At 46.9% G+C, this 15,597-nt stretch overlaps 1 protein-coding gene across 1 annotated transcript in view; it reads right to left on the bottom strand.

The window, feature by feature from the left end:
- Window positions 1-1,177: 1,177 nt before the first annotated feature.
- mei4 (meiosis-specific, MEI4 homolog (S. cerevisiae)) overlaps window positions 1,178-15,597 on the bottom strand; it is a 48,522-nt gene continuing 34,102 nt past the window's right edge. The window contains exon 5 of the mRNA XM_064339905.1: window positions 1,178-2,112. Coding sequence (XP_064195975.1) covers window positions 1,837-2,112 — 276 coding nt within the window. The 3' untranslated portion in view covers window positions 1,178-1,836. The remainder of the gene's footprint in view (window positions 2,113-15,597) is intronic.

Raw genomic sequence — 15,597 nt, 5'->3', positions numbered from 1 at the left:
AGCTCTTTATGTTCTAAAAGATGAAAAAAAAAAGTCTGGGAAATGCTTATCCGAAAAGTACAGCTAAATATCCGAGCGAGCGTACGTCCTGCAGATATAATTTTCCCCGAAAGCAATGATGCCCTTTTCACCGATGCACGATTTCACAGGGGGGATATACTGGGATACATCTGGCATCACGCCTACAGTGGTAAAAAAAAACCTCAGAGCCCTCACCGCTTCCTAAACCTCTTAAATTCTGACAGGTTTAACGAGTCTAAACGGCCGAGCGGTTGAATTAAGAAAGCGAAACGGCAAAACAAAGTCAATTTAACGCCGGCGCCGTCCATTCGCAGCGCGGAAGCGCCACACGAAATGCCGTAAAGGTCCTTGGGAGGGAGCGGGCGCGCGTGTTTTTTTTATTGTATTTTTATTTTTTTTCTGAAACGAAGCCTGCGTCGCGCATTACGACGTCTGAGCACGTAGGGCCTGTCTGTTTCCCGTTCCCCCCCCCCCCCGTTCGCTGCCAGGAGCAGGATATGAAAGATGAGGAGATGGCAGGAGCACCGTGAGCAGAACAATGGAAGCGATGGCTATCAGCCGAGCCGAGCCGAGCCGGAGAGAGAGAGCGTCTCTGATTCGCCGCGCAGCGGCGAAACTCGTTGAGCCCGGGCGGGCATTTTCGCCGACGTCACCGATTCGGCGCTTTTTTACGGGGATGGCTTCGCGTTCGGAGCGTGTGATCTCGGGACCCGTGTTTACACCGTGCCTTCGCCGGGGTGGGGTGGGGGGGTGGGGGAGGGGGTGACGGGGGGCTCCGCGGTGCCGTTACGAAGGCGGAAGTGGAGTGAGTCAGGGTGTATGGGGCTTTTACAGCAACAGACGCAGGGCACGATGGACCCATCTGCCACACGCCCAACGCCGCACGTAGCCAGATCAGTGGGTCAACCGGTCTGTCCCGAGGAATAACCTAGTGGGCGGTGTGACGAACGTCACTGAAGACCGGAAATGTCATGCATTTCACACTGTAACAGAAATACATATCTGATACTATATATATATACACACATATGAAAATCTGACTGTTTAAAACACGGAAATATCAAATGCTAGTTTAGAACACTTGCTATAAAAATGAGCTGTTAAAGAATAAAAGTCACAATACTCAAATTAAAAATGATCAAGTTTTGATCATGGCAAGGGTGACAACATTTTAAGCTTTTATTTTTCTTCAAATCGTGTATTTACATGTTCAACACATCCAGCCGTAAGCAATAAAACTGACATACACAAGTGCCTGGCTTTAACGACTGTACAAACCTGCCAAGCTTGCAGCTCTCTCTCTCTCCTGTTTCCTAAATACATTCATACGTATTTGTTTATTTATGCTTAGCAGTGTCATGTACCAGGCTTCTCTTTCTGTAGACACTATAAGGATGAGAGGGGCTTCGTTTCCAATGAACTGTTGGACACAACGTATTCAGATCTTAAGATGTGCAGTTACGAGTAAAGCTCGATTCGACTTGGGGTCTGTTTTCCCCTCAGTCTTCAGGTCATGTCAATCAAAACCCCTCCTAACACTAAGAGCTGTGGACGAAAAAGTAAAAATGTAAAACAGAGCTCTGGTCCTGGAGAGCGACAGGGGTTTGCTGGTTTTGGTTTTCACCTTCGAATCAGCAACAGACTTAGACTCAAGAAACCAGGTCGGACGAGGTAACGGCGTAATAATCCGCTTTGACTGATCAATCAGTTGCTGGGTAACAACGGAAACCAGCACACCCATTGGCTCTCTCCAGGGTTGCAGACCCTGGTGACAGAATAATAAGAAAAACCTTCAGAACAGACAGGCAGGTCCTCTCATCTCTGAACTCGCGCGGAGTCCGCGGTCTCGATCGTGTGGGCGGGGCTCGGGCGCGCGGCCGCCCTCCAGGCGTGGATGGCGAACAGGGGGAACTCCTCGGACAGCCGCAGGGCGAGGCTCTCCAGCTGGCCCAGCTGCTGGCTCCGCCCCTCCCCTCCGGCCCCGCCTCCGACTCCGCCCTCGCCCGGCAGGAGCTGCTCCAGGACCCGCAGCAGGTAGAAGGAGTTCTCGTACTTCCCCACGTCGAACCTCCGCCGCCCCTCTCCCTCGTCCTGCCGAGAAGCACATCCAGACGGTCACGGCGAATTCCATTTATAGCTCACATACTTACACACGCGCCTTCAGTACATTTTTGCTAATTCAGTACGGGAACGGCTGCGAATACGACCGCACTCACACAGGGAGGAGCAGCAGACGCGCAGTGAAAGACAGGGTCAGCGTTTCCCTCGCACCTTATCTCCCTATCCGCGCAGTGTGAAGGATTTAATTCCCCTTGTTCGTACGGAGGCCTGGACCCAGGAGCAGGACTCGCAGACGTAATGAGGCAGCCGGCTCCGCTTTGGGAGAACGCGGCCTGACGCGGGGGGTTGAATTGTTACCGAGGAACAAAGACCCCGAGGGAACCAGGCCTCTTTTATCTTCTCCGCGTAGCGTCTCCGGCTCTCTTCTCGCAACGCGCGCGAACGACCGCTGTCAGGGAACAATGGCGGCCAGGTGGCCGTCAGGCCGTCTTCCTTTCCGCTGAGAATGCGGCGGAGGCCTGACGAGGTGCGACTTTTTTAGAGCCGGTCTCAGGCCCCGCTTCCCGCTCCAGATACTCGGGTTGTCTCTCTCTCTCTCTCTCTCTCTGCGGTGCGAACGGAGACGCGGGGAAGCGGCTATTTTGGAACAGTCGTGCTGCCAGCCACCTCTCCCCCCCCCCCGAGAGCACAGGCCGACTACTGGAAACCCCGAGGGGAGCTCAAGTGTAATGTAAAACGGATGAAGAGCAACGGCTGTGCTCCAGGTACTCAGTCCAGCGCTAGCCGCACGCGCCGCGAGAGGCTAACGGTTTCTCGCGTTCGGTTAAAAAAAGGCGATCCGGCCTGACGCGCTTAGCCTTCATCTCCGAAACTGATGAAGAATAAAATGCACTCCGCTGGAGCCCCTACACCTCATGGAAGGCTTTAACAAACACACCCCTGAGATGCATGAGCTGACAACTAAACAGATTATCTTTCTAATGACACGATCAATACCTGTTGAAGCAGCAACTAATGAACCGGATCAATAGGTCTTGCGTGTTTCCGCGTCGGCATTCAAAACAATCCGATGCGGCACGGTTAAGTGGCTCTGGTTAACAGTCAATAACCTCGTTTCGTGTTTTCACCGTTTCGAGGCAGATGAAATTTGTCCCAAAGGTCACCGGCACTTATTATTATTTTTTATTATTTTCCGATACGCGTTTCCTTCTCGTACGGGGATGATTTGCTGGGCTTGTTCCGTTTGAAATTTTCTGCAAGCGACTATTTTTCGCGTGCAGCTTTATTTCCGAAACCCCGATTTCACGGGCTCTGTATTCGCGGACAGTTTATTGCAATTTTAATATTCCTGCCAACTTCAAGAGGCATAAAATTGGGACTCGCTTAGAAAGCCGGATTCAGCCTTTCTAAGGTTGCGTGAAATTCAATTGCTCACGCTGTGGGTGACTGAACGCTGTGAGAGATCAGTACGATGGAATCAAGCTTGCTACGGGAGAGAAGCAGACGCCTGACAGGTTGGCTGATTCACAAAAATGAAGCCCCTACAAGTGCTTCGGGCCCGCACTTACGAGGACACTGAGACTCACGAGGACACTGAGACTCACGAGGACACCGAGACTCACAAGGACACTGAGACTCACGAGGACACTGAGAAGCCCTTGCTCTGGCAAAATAAACCAGCCGGCGCCGTTAACGTATACGACTGAGTTACTGGCAATTCTGGACGGTGTGTATTAAATTCTGGAGAGTTTAGATTTGCGGGCTAGTGTCATCGTCCTGGACCAAAAACCAGAAGGCAGTGAGATATGATACAGGCTTGGCAGCATTCTCCATTTTATACCTGGTGATTAGCTACATTAGGGGTTTCCGAACTGGGGGATGGCAGTCATTTTAACCATCGTGCCATGATTCCATATGCATCTCTTCCTGTGATGACCCTGAGATTATGGGTCACCCTAAATAACCATAACAGTTGACAATACATGGCTCATTGCAACAGGCGTAGAATAGCAACAACAGGGGAAAGTACACTGGGAAAAATATGCCGAAAGAACACCCCTAAAATTATGCTGAAAATAACCTAGACTAAAATCTGTTTTTTGGTTTCACGCGGAACCTTGCCACCGAAACAAAGGCTGTGCGTGCGATTCGTGTAGTGATATTGACAAACGACAGCACGACAGCATGAAAAAGGACGAAAAACAAGCATGTCTCCCCCTGAAGCGCTAAATAAAAGTTTGTGGACAAAAAAAAAAAACCACGAGGAAGCCATTTAACATAATGGATATTCTTAGAAAAGCCAGGAGTGGTGCAAAGGAGGCCCCAGAGGCTGCTTTTCATCAAGTGAGATCAGCAAAAACACAACCGAAAACAGACAGGGGAGGGATCGGGCTAATTAAACCAGCGCGCACCGAAACGCTTCAGACTCTATTTAAGCCCTCAAATTACATCTCAAAAAAAATAAAATAATCCGCGTGACGACACGGCGAAGGACGGAATGAACCAGACGCGGCGTGCGGGGAAGATGGAGCGACCGAGGCGCCGAAAAAAAGGGGTCTCTGCCGGACGGGCGGCCGCAGAGGCGCTCCTTCTTCTTTCGCGGCGCGTCGGAGATATCGAGCGGAAAGCGGGGGGCGTGCCGACTCCCGCTAACCTTTCCGCGACGGTGGCGGGAGAGCGAATTCTTCTGCGCGGGGTGACGGCCTGTCATCTGGAATCAGCGTCACCCTCCGCCGCTCTGATCGAGCTGGCCGGACCCGGACCCGGACCGGGACGACGGGCGAAAAGGAAGGATTCGCTCGTCGCCCTGACGGTCCAATGAACTCGCTGCGTTGCTCCTCCTCCGGACCGAGCCGAACACCTCCATACACGCTATACTTACGGCTGCAGTTAAGACTGTCGTTACTTAAAGGTGATGAACGCTGTCTGTGTAATTATGTAAAGCTGAAGCTCTATTCTCCCGTTACATACAGATGGCCTGGTGGCTTTCATAATGCAATGTGCCAGTGTGCGCCACTGAACTCAAAGAAAAAACTCAAGGGACAGCCTGGTTTTTCTGGCTCGTGCTACAGATCAGTTTCTCATTAAGGCCTCTCACCGAACATATTTCATAATGTTATGTATCTAAGTGTAATGAGAAGTTTTATAATGACGCAAAGGAGCACAGTCCAGGATTTAGATGCCAACAATCTATAGTGAAAGGAAACAACTTATGTGTTCGCTCTGAAACCAGAGTGCATGAATCAGCGAGCTTGACAAGGGCGATATTTCTCAGTTTCGCTCCTGTCAAAACAGACTGAGGGCTAGCCACCTGTAGCTCTCAATGAGTGATCTGTGAGTCATGCAACGGCAAAGTTAAAATCCCGCTTTTCAGATTCCAGTTCTTCAGAGTTACTCAGGCTCTGGACCCGTTTCTCGTAAACACTGATGACGTCGAGTATTTCACACAGTCGGGTGAGCTTACAAATCAACACGGAAACTGCTGTCTACGCATTCAAACTGGTCCTTCGAATAGGAACCGAAACCTGCATTCCCTGCCCTTGTGGCAGTGAGAACAAAAGCATGCAAACTGACTGCACGGAGCAACTTCCAGCTTCCGTCAGCAATGTTGTCTCAGGCATTACATTTCTGCAGTCGGATTTGCAGGCTCAAGGTTCTCACTAAGATGTGCGTGTTTGAAGTGTTTTATTGTATAAGAACACCTGTATAGCATTTCTGACACAAGTACCGCAAATTGTATGGTAAATTGAATGTTTTGACCGGTGTGTCAAATAAAACACACACACACACACACACACATACATACATACACACACACGGTGCTGATATGTTATAAAGTATTATTTCAACCTGTTTTGATTTACAAGAATACATCCTTTTCAAGGGTATGCAGGCCTATTAACAAATAACAAACATTCTCCCCTGGATAATTAAAACACTAAAGATTGAGTAGCTACATTATCGCATTTCCAAAAGAACAAGGCATGGGAATTAAAACTACACGAAAAGCGCACCCAAATTACCCGCCCATTACACATTCATATTCTTAATTAATAAACTGTTTGAATGTGAGACGACTGTAAACAAGCCGGAATGTCGATCGACGTGCGACAAGCCAGAATGTAAAATTTGCAGGCGCGCGCAACGCTAGATCAGATAAGAGACTCTAACAAGGAGCTGCGAGACAGGGGAGCGTGCAGACGAACGGGGAGAAAATGGCGGGCTTTTTATTGCTCGGATTATCTATGCAGGGCGTGTGGGTCCTCGCCGGAGTCCCAAGGCAAATATCTCTATTACGGCTCCATCCTTCTTAATGAAGCCAGGAGAACTGAGCCGGCTGAGCGGTCGCACAAAAGAAAACAAAATAATAAAAATGGAATAAAACCGAAAAAAAAAAAACCAAAAAAAAAAACTGCCAACTTTTGACTCAAAACTTTGAAACTCGGAAAACGTTCAGAACTAAAGCGAGGCTTAGAGAGCACGACGCTTTCTGGAAAAAGTTTGGAGCCGACAGAAATGAGCGGAGAGTACAAGCTGAGAAAAAAATGAAATAAATAAATAACGAACGAGAAAACATGTCCGATGTTATCCTCCGAGCGCACTGTGTAGGTGCCCTGGGGAACGAAGGAGACGGCCTGAGTTGCGGAGAGAGACGGAGAGAGAGACCGACCGCCGTGCTCTCGCGGCTGGGTAATTATCCCGCACCTCCTCCTCCCCCCCCCTTCGCCTCTATTTTTACCCTTAGCCGTGGTCAGTGCGGTGGAGAGAGACACAGCGCCGACATTTCTGAACTCCTGCACCCATGCAAACCGCTAACACGGCGTTGGCACGGGCAACGGGGGAGAAAAACAGACCCATCGGTCCGACCGGGCAGTCGGGGGTTCCACCGCAGTGCCCTCACAGAAACACGCACGACGGGACTTTCTTTTTTGGGGCCACTTGGGTCCTCGAGCTCACGCTCGGCTGGAGATTTCAGAGTGAGAAACACGCGCTTATACACCCAAGCGTAATCCCCGGTGAAAGGAAGTAACGTATCAGCAAAATAATACTTAAACCACCTACTGTTCTTATGAGGGTAGCTCTAATACTTCAAGGACTCGCTATTAAAACAGGAAGGAGTTCTACAGTTTACGGGATCTGGGGACAATCAGGGGGCCAATTATGTAAACGTAAAAATATTCCACACTTTTTACTTGACGTGCATCCGCATGAGGCATTTCGGACGCTGTTGTGACATACATGTTCCGTTATCACACACTTGAATGACTAGAACTGCAGCTACATACGGTTTATAGGCTACCTTATTAATTCCAGGGGAGAAATTTCTATAAACCACACTTGAAAGTAGACACGTTTACTACAGGCTTTTCTCGAAAGCTAAACTTGGAGATAACACTGTATTAACAACTATAACTCTTTCCTCAGACATGTTTGTTTTCCATATTCTGCTTTTCCCAACCTTGACAACAGTCTCTGCAGAGCTAAATGCTTGGCCTTCACATTATTTTGGACTTCAGAGGTTGGACTGCAAACACAATAATTGACACCATATGCAGTAGGAATATCATTCAAATGACACAGACTGTTTTAGTCTATGTGGTGAAGATGTTATTGCATTAGACTGTGGCAAAAGGAGACCGTTAAACATGAAAACGTTTTTGTGGGTTATTTTCTAGTGGGCCTCTAGTGGAGCCAACCGGCAGACTGAACAACATCACCAAGAACGGTCAAACTTTGATTAAAAAAATAAATAAAATTGTCTGTACTCAGCCTGTAAAAACAATAACAATCAGAGGAAAACGATATGACTCGGCAGAACTGAACATCGACTACTTTAGAATTCTGCTTTAAAAAGAAAAAATAGGGAAAGTTTTGCACACTTCAAGTAAATGAAAGTCCGTAACTGTTCTGCAACTACGCCAAAAGTTCAGAGATTTTGAGTCAGAGAGAGAGAGAGAGGGGGGATAACAGAAGAAGAATGTGAGCAAGATGGAGAAAATGATGGGAGGAGATAGTACAGTCAAAGTTTGCCACAAATCCTTCAGTTATGAGGATTCCAGTGGCAACGCACCAAATGCAGACCTATTTGAGGAATACACATACTTGTGTGTGTGTGTGTGTGTGTGTGTGTGTGGAAAAATAAGGTTATGAGGAAGCTGTCTGTGGGACTGCACTGCTCTACAGACAGATAATACAGTGTCCCAGTGATAATGCGCTTCATTTAAATGCATAGCCTTTGCCCGTGGTACGCTGCAGTTCTGTTCGCCCAAGACACTGGGTAACAGTACAGTGTTCCGTGACTGCTCTTCACAGCACTGAAAACGGCAGTTGTGGTTTGAATATTCTAATAACAGGCTTGTGTAAACGCTCACAGCAATGTGTTGCGGCTCAAATTCAGCTAAAAATACCGAAAAGAAAATAATTGTCACAGGGTCACAAGGTGTAACTAAAGGCGTTAATGGTTTTCTCTCATTACAGGGGTTTATTGTGTTATCTAAACTATGAGAAAGTGTCTTTGAGAGAAAGTAGGCCGGAAATTAAGACACAAACACAATGTAGACCTATGCTGATTAAGGGAAAATATTCTGATGAAGTTCACACTTTCATAAGGTTATTTCAGTTTTAATCAGCACACACACACACACACACACATACAATGTGGGCTAGCCACAAAAAGCTTCAGTAATACAAATCTAATGTTACATCACAAACTGAACAAGCATCACAATTATAAATCAATATTATCGAGCCTGAGGATTTCCTTACAGGCAACATCATACTGCCCCTTATCACAATCCATTAAGGACCAACACTACAAAACCCACAAAAATGCCAGACATACAAAATCATTTGTATCCTCTTCCGGAAAAATGTATCCCAGCATACCGCATTCCATGTCAATGTCATACTTTTTTTTTTTTTTAATTCAGGCAAGTCTTTTGTTATCTGATGAACAAAAATGTCATCAAACATTGAGGGCCAGTTTACCAGACATGGGTTGAGCCAAGTCCCAGACAAAAATAAAAATTCAATAAAGATCTCCCCACAAAAAAAGTTTTTAGTCGATAACTTGGCTTAATCCACGTCTGGGAAAGCTGCCCCAAAAGTACGAACGTAGGGTCATTTATTTTTAATGAGAGAAATGGAAAACCCCACATTGATAACTGCCAAGGATGTTGTCATTTCTCGACAATTATGTTTATCGAACAAATCAACATCGCTCGTCCGTGGCAGCGAGCGCGGGGAGGCGAATGAGCTGAGCGTAGACGGTTCAGTCGAACGCACCGAGACCGAGCCTCCACCGCGAGGCGAGGCAGGAGCGTGTGTGAGCTGCGCCTGTTCTCATGGCAGCGGTAGCGGGCCTGCGCGCGCGGTCCAGCACTACTCCGCTGCGTGGGCTGAGCGATGCGAGCCAGGGCCCATGTGACACGGGCGCCGCGCCGCGGAGTGAGAATGTGCGGGCGTGACCTTCTGGGGCGCGCTCGACTGCCAGGCGGCCTCTGACGCGCCCGGAGCGCCGAAAGAGGACGCTCTCTCTCCGCGGGTGACTGGCGGAGAAACCGGCGGGTTTCTCGCAGGCCTCGCCGTGGAAACAGGGAACGGCGGCGGCTATGCGTCCAACGGGCCCCGCCGGCGGCCCTGGAGCCGGGGGGAACCGGCGCTGATTCACCGCTACGCCCCAACGAGCCCATCTGGGCCTCCCACGGACAAGTGCCCCGCGCTCTGGTCTCTCTGAGCAGCGGCTACTACTGATTCACAAAGCTGCTCGGAACGGCAGCTACTGCTCCGCGTCCGCTCCCAGGGTCCTACACCGCTCCCATTTCAGGAGCGCTTTCCACCAAAAAACTGACGCGCTCCGACTGGAAAGATAATTCAGGAGCACGTCTGCTAATTGGGATGAATTAGCACGCTCCTGAAAGAATGTTACATTCGCCCCGACCACGCAACACGACCAGATGGCACCGATTCCGCAATCCGTCAACACTCTTTATTTCTAATAGATGCGCATAATACCACGAAACCTTTCCATCCATATTCGTGCTTTTCTCTTAACAAAAGTTAATAGCAAAAAATACCGCATCGGTCTCTCGCTGGGGGGGGGGGGGGGCAAGGCCCGGCTATTTCTCAAACTCCATCGCAAAAAAGGGCGAGGCGTTTCTGACGCCAGCGCGCGGCAGATAATGAACTGAAGGAAAGTGATAAGCGCCTTAAAGGACAGCGCGGCGCGCGCGTCAGAGGAGGAGGGCGAAAGGGGCCTCCGGGCTTGGCGAAATTGATTTCGCCATCCGTGAAAGGCCATTGTTCTGACACGTTCTGGGAAATCGCGCGCCGAGCCGCCGCGCTCACCGTGAGACAAAAAGACCACGGAACGGGCTTCAGCGCTCCCTCGAGCGCCCCGTCGTGATGCTATCTACCGGAATCTCAATTGTCTTGTCATACGAAAAAAAAGGTATGACACATTTTAGTTTTTGTAATGTCTCACACAAAAAATTTGACACGAAACCGTGAATTCCTCCAACTGAGAGGCATCTTGGATGTTTCTATATGACGTGAAAAGGATGCAATGTAAATTCTGGTGCTCTACCGGGCTGGATACTGTATATTAGGCACCAGGCAGTCCATCGTGGGTAGGCAGATACAGTACCCAACTGGACGAACAGTTCACAAAAATAAACATGGAAAATATTGAAATATTGCACACATACAGCTTATGCAAGATAGAGACCTGCAGTCTCCAAACCGGATTGCATGTTCACCAGCTCTGAGGTGATGAACAACTTAAGGCATCATGGCTGCACTGCGAAACTGTTCAGTGGTTGCGCATCGATATTTGTTACATGAGAACTGAGAACACACAAGCTTTTGCGTCGTACAATGTCCTAGTACTCGGTAACCTTGATGTTTGACCTGCTCACAGGAGGATCGACAGGATTGCGGGGAAAACTGGAAGATGGACGTTAATGTAATGACTGGTTAATGCCCCAGTGCCGGCTGGATAAACTGAAATTGAAAAACCTTAAACCTGGAACCTTGACCTTTGACAGAACGACTCGATGTCGTTTTCACGGAACTCGGCGGGCCGTTCGTGACGAATTTCATCAAACTTCATACGCCGTCGACTGCGGTGTTACAGATGAGAAATGTGTCATCTCGCGACTGGAAAACTAAAGAGCGTTCTGGGGCGGGGCGGGGGCGGGGCGGGGGGGGGGGCGGCGAGCAAGCGCATCATTCACTTTGGGTCATCAGGTTTATGCTTCACCGGCCATGTCTGACCAGAAAACATCTTTGTCATGGATGTGCGTTCCCCAGGACCCAGAGTGGCCCGAAGGACAACCTGAGAACGTAATACCCTTGTCTAATTTGACAGCGAGGCATAAATAACCCGGAGGGAAGTGTGTTTAGCTGACCGTACTGAGCTTTTTAAAAATTATACCGAAAAAAAAAGGACTTTCAGCCGGGTGCCTGGCGTGCTCCTGCTCTCCTGCGTTTAAAACCGAGAGATTCGTTTTCAAATATTTACTGACTTACGCAGAAACATTTCAAGCTTCGAAATGCATGCACGTTCAAATACGACGATAAACAACTGATCATTTTCCGTATCATTTTTTAAATGTCAGTCAGGAGAAGGCTGGATTTGACATAATCAAATGTAATCAATGCGTACAAGTAATGTTCATAGTATTCAAAACATTAATCCAACACCTGATGTTACAACACTGTCCAATACGCAACATTACAGCAACTAAACTATGAAAGGTTGAAGACATAGCAACGCTTGTCTGTTTTGACCACACTCACTCAATCGTGATGAGATCCTTGCTCTTGAAGACCCCTTATTCATTCTCCTGTCCGTATCTCGGAAACATACCATTACTCAGGTCTCAACCTTTCCAATACAAGTTTGCATTATATAACATTTCAATGCACAATAAATATAGATCAATAAAAATAATTATTAAAATTCATATAGGGTCTTTCCAGATCCAAAAAAGCAACAGTGCATATAACCACAGAGTTTAACCGATTCATTTTTAGGAATAAAAAGTTCACAAATGTGGAATGCCCTTTCCACCTCTACACATCCTTCAGAATGGCTGACCTGAGGTGACCACTCTTGGCTCTAGTCTTAGAAGAAAGCCTGTATACTCCAGCAGGCTCTGCCAGGATTTTTTCGAGCGGCTATGAGGGCTCCAGGTACGAACGCATTGTTCTCTTTCTTTTTGTCTGCGTCCGTCCTTCAGCTGGGTCACTTGTTTACCAGGGTTTCTGCTGCTGGAAGACTTCGTATTATCGTTCACAGTTCTCTGATGAGGGGGCAGCGCATGAAAGAGAACTCCTTTAAAAACAGGCAGTTTAACATTAAACAAAAGCGGCTGAATTCGGCTCGTTTGCGTTGTGTCCCTCAAACATGTTTTATAACTTCTAATTAAATCTGAAATGCCAAAATCCCTTCGTTTTTTTCAGGGAAACACAAAATACATTCAGAAAGCCCCGAGATCTGGGTTTCCAGTCTTAAATCCCAGTGTACACTTAGTTCAAAGAATTGTAATCGGTCACGTTCAAGTACACAAAATAGTCTGTCTACTTTTATTTTTGGGGGGGGGGGGGGGTGTACAGATCCATTCCCAAAGCAAAGGCAGTGTTACCCAGGAAATGTGATCATTGTGTATCGGAAAAAAATAGCGTCAGTTCCACAAATGTAATGGTGGATAGTGACAGTGAGTCACAAGACTCGGTACAGAAGTAAATAAAGTAGAGAGAGTAAAACGAAACTCAACGACAGACGGAGAGGAAAGGCCCGTGAGAAATGCTCGAGAAACGCAAGGCTCGAGACGAGCGCCGGCCAACTCGAGCGGGGCTCCTTTGGAGTTGTTACGGCACTGCTTGCCAACGGATGAGCCGCAATGGTGGGCGCTTCCTTTTGTGTCCTTACGAGGAACGTTCTGGAAAGAACACGCTCAGACACGCTGAGCGGGTATCAACAAAAGGACGTACGATTCATGAAGCGCCCGTGGTGGGCGGAAATCAAGCGTGACTGCGCTAACAGAAAATTAGCGGCACGGCGAGCCGTCTGGGTGATATGGGCGTATTTTAATTACAATGTCCATTTCACAAAGATGATCGCAAATAACCACTCGCAATAACCATGGACTTTTTAGGTGACCTTGAATCTGACGGCAAGGTGCTGCAGTCTATTGAAAAGTCGATCTCGATATCATGCGATGTGTAAACTTTTCAATGTCCATAGCAGTTGTTATAGTTGCAAGAGGAACGATCTCTTTAAACAGAAATGGTTCCTCATTACAGTACATGCCATACTGAAATTGCTTGACAACAAAGATGTCATTGAACCTACCCACTGTATTTTGTTTCTTACTATAATTGAATTTGGTTATTTCATTGTATGGAGACAAATAACCGTTTTACTTCCATAAAAATTCATTCGAAATGGTCCAGTTTTGTGAACTGAGACAGTAAGTTGTTTCAAGGAATACTGAAGAGACCCATTTGCTGGTCATTCAACAATCTCATGTGTGACTAAATGGTTCCGTGTTCTAAATTATTATTATCTCTGCACCATTACATTTGTGCCAAATTAAAATGAATTCCAGACAAGTTTCCAGTTAATGTTATTGAATCAGAGCTCGCTCAACTACAAAAAGAGGTATGAGCAAAACCAGCCTTTTTACTTTGTGAATCTTCACATTTGCAATAGGAATAGAGCCGCTTGTGACTCATGAGCGAATGCCGCGGTCTTGGTTCGAATCCGACCCATGGCAGAGCCGACTGTGGCTGGCAGCCCCACAGGGGCTCCGCATAATTGGCTTTGAGTCACTCAGGAATATGGGAGGGATACAGTCGGTCAGGATATAGCATTGTTCGTTGCTTTAGCGACTCCGCTGGCCTTCCAGGCGCCCGTGGCTAGCTCTCTCTGCACAAGAGTATTAATGGGTCTCCTCTGCCCCCACTTTAAAAGCGTGGCTTGTGGCTGCGGTGTAAAAAGAAGCAGCTAGCTGGCAGGCACAAGCATAGCTTACGGACTGCCTTCGCTCTCCCGAGCCGAGCCAGCAGCAGGAGCTGTACATGAGCATGCTTGTACATACGTTGCAAATTGGACATCGGAAATTCGGGAGGGACTGAAGATGACAAAAAAAAATGAGCGTGTGTGAGAGTGTGTCTGTGTGTATGTGTGTGTGTGTGTGTATGCATGTGTGCACATGAGTGAGCGCCTGCACATATGTGCCTGTGAGAGAGAGACAGAAATTATTAAAATGATTTTGCTTTGAGTAAAACTCTGATCCTGGTTACTGTATGCAACTGCATAACCCAACGACAGAAATGCCCCTCTCTTAGCTTCTCTTCCTCTGCAACGGGGTCGGCCCTCAACTTTGCCCTGTGACACGCACATCTCTCTCTACACAGAGGCATCTGTAAAATCATTGAAAATGTCAAAAAAATAAATAAAAAAATGACTTTGTGCTGAATGACAGGCATTTCTTCACGGGCAAACAGGAGAAATTATATTTAAAAATTGGGAATAAATTACTGACATTGACCTTCAGGGGTCCTCTTTGTAATGTAATTCACTGTTACATGAATATCATCATGCAATATGACTTAAAATTACCTGGGAATTTCATGTTGCTGAATGACGTTTGATGAACTCCATGCTTGTTGTTGACAAAAGTTACTTTAATTTATTGATATAAGACAAAAACATCTTGATCATTCTTTGACATGTTGTCAGAAACATATCTCAAATTATGCCAGGAGTGTTCATTTCTTCTTTATTTATGAAGATTTTGTACATTTTATAATGGTTTATCTAGCTTGATTTTTATTGCAGACAAAATTACAGAATGACATTTTACCACTTAAACACTGTAAAATGAACATAGCAATAAATATAATTAATTATAAAAGGATAAAATGTATTGCATGTGGACGCACAAATTCACTTGGCACGTCATTGACCCATCTACACATTATACAAGATGCTTTGATTAAAAAATTTGTCCTTGATAATTCAGAGCTACTTTAATTACACTTACAAATTAGACTACTTTGCAAGTCAAAATGGCAGAACAGGCTACTTAGCCTACCTGATTCAGACAATGAGAGATCTCTCCAGTTGTGTGGAAATAGATTTTTTGAAGTGCTCCTGCGTGAGAATTTTTTTTTTTGCATCGTTGGATCAAGATATGTTGAAAATAGTGCAGACAGTGTACACAGCAGCATGAACCGCAATGTTTTAGAGGATCTACCATTCGATCCATCCTCTACTACTACTTAGTGGAGTGTGTGATGACGCAGAGCTACAATGAACAACAGCGCACTATCCCAAGGGCTTACCTATGTATGCACGGGCGTAAGCATAATCAAAAATACTCATTTTGATGCTTTACGTGTGCTTATTGTAATTCCAAAGCTGCGTCTTGGCAACAGATTACACTATGAATAAATGCCAAAATCACTTTCCGTCAAGTGTTCCTGAGCAGACAAGCCTAGTGCATT

Source organism: Anguilla rostrata, chromosome 6 (assembly GCF_018555375.3).
Source record: "Anguilla rostrata isolate EN2019 chromosome 6, ASM1855537v3, whole genome shotgun sequence".
Lineage (NCBI taxonomy): Eukaryota > Metazoa > Chordata > Actinopteri > Anguilliformes > Anguillidae > Anguilla > Anguilla rostrata.
Note: the sequence above shows the minus strand (reverse complement) of the source record. Positions and strands in the feature narration are given on the sequence as shown.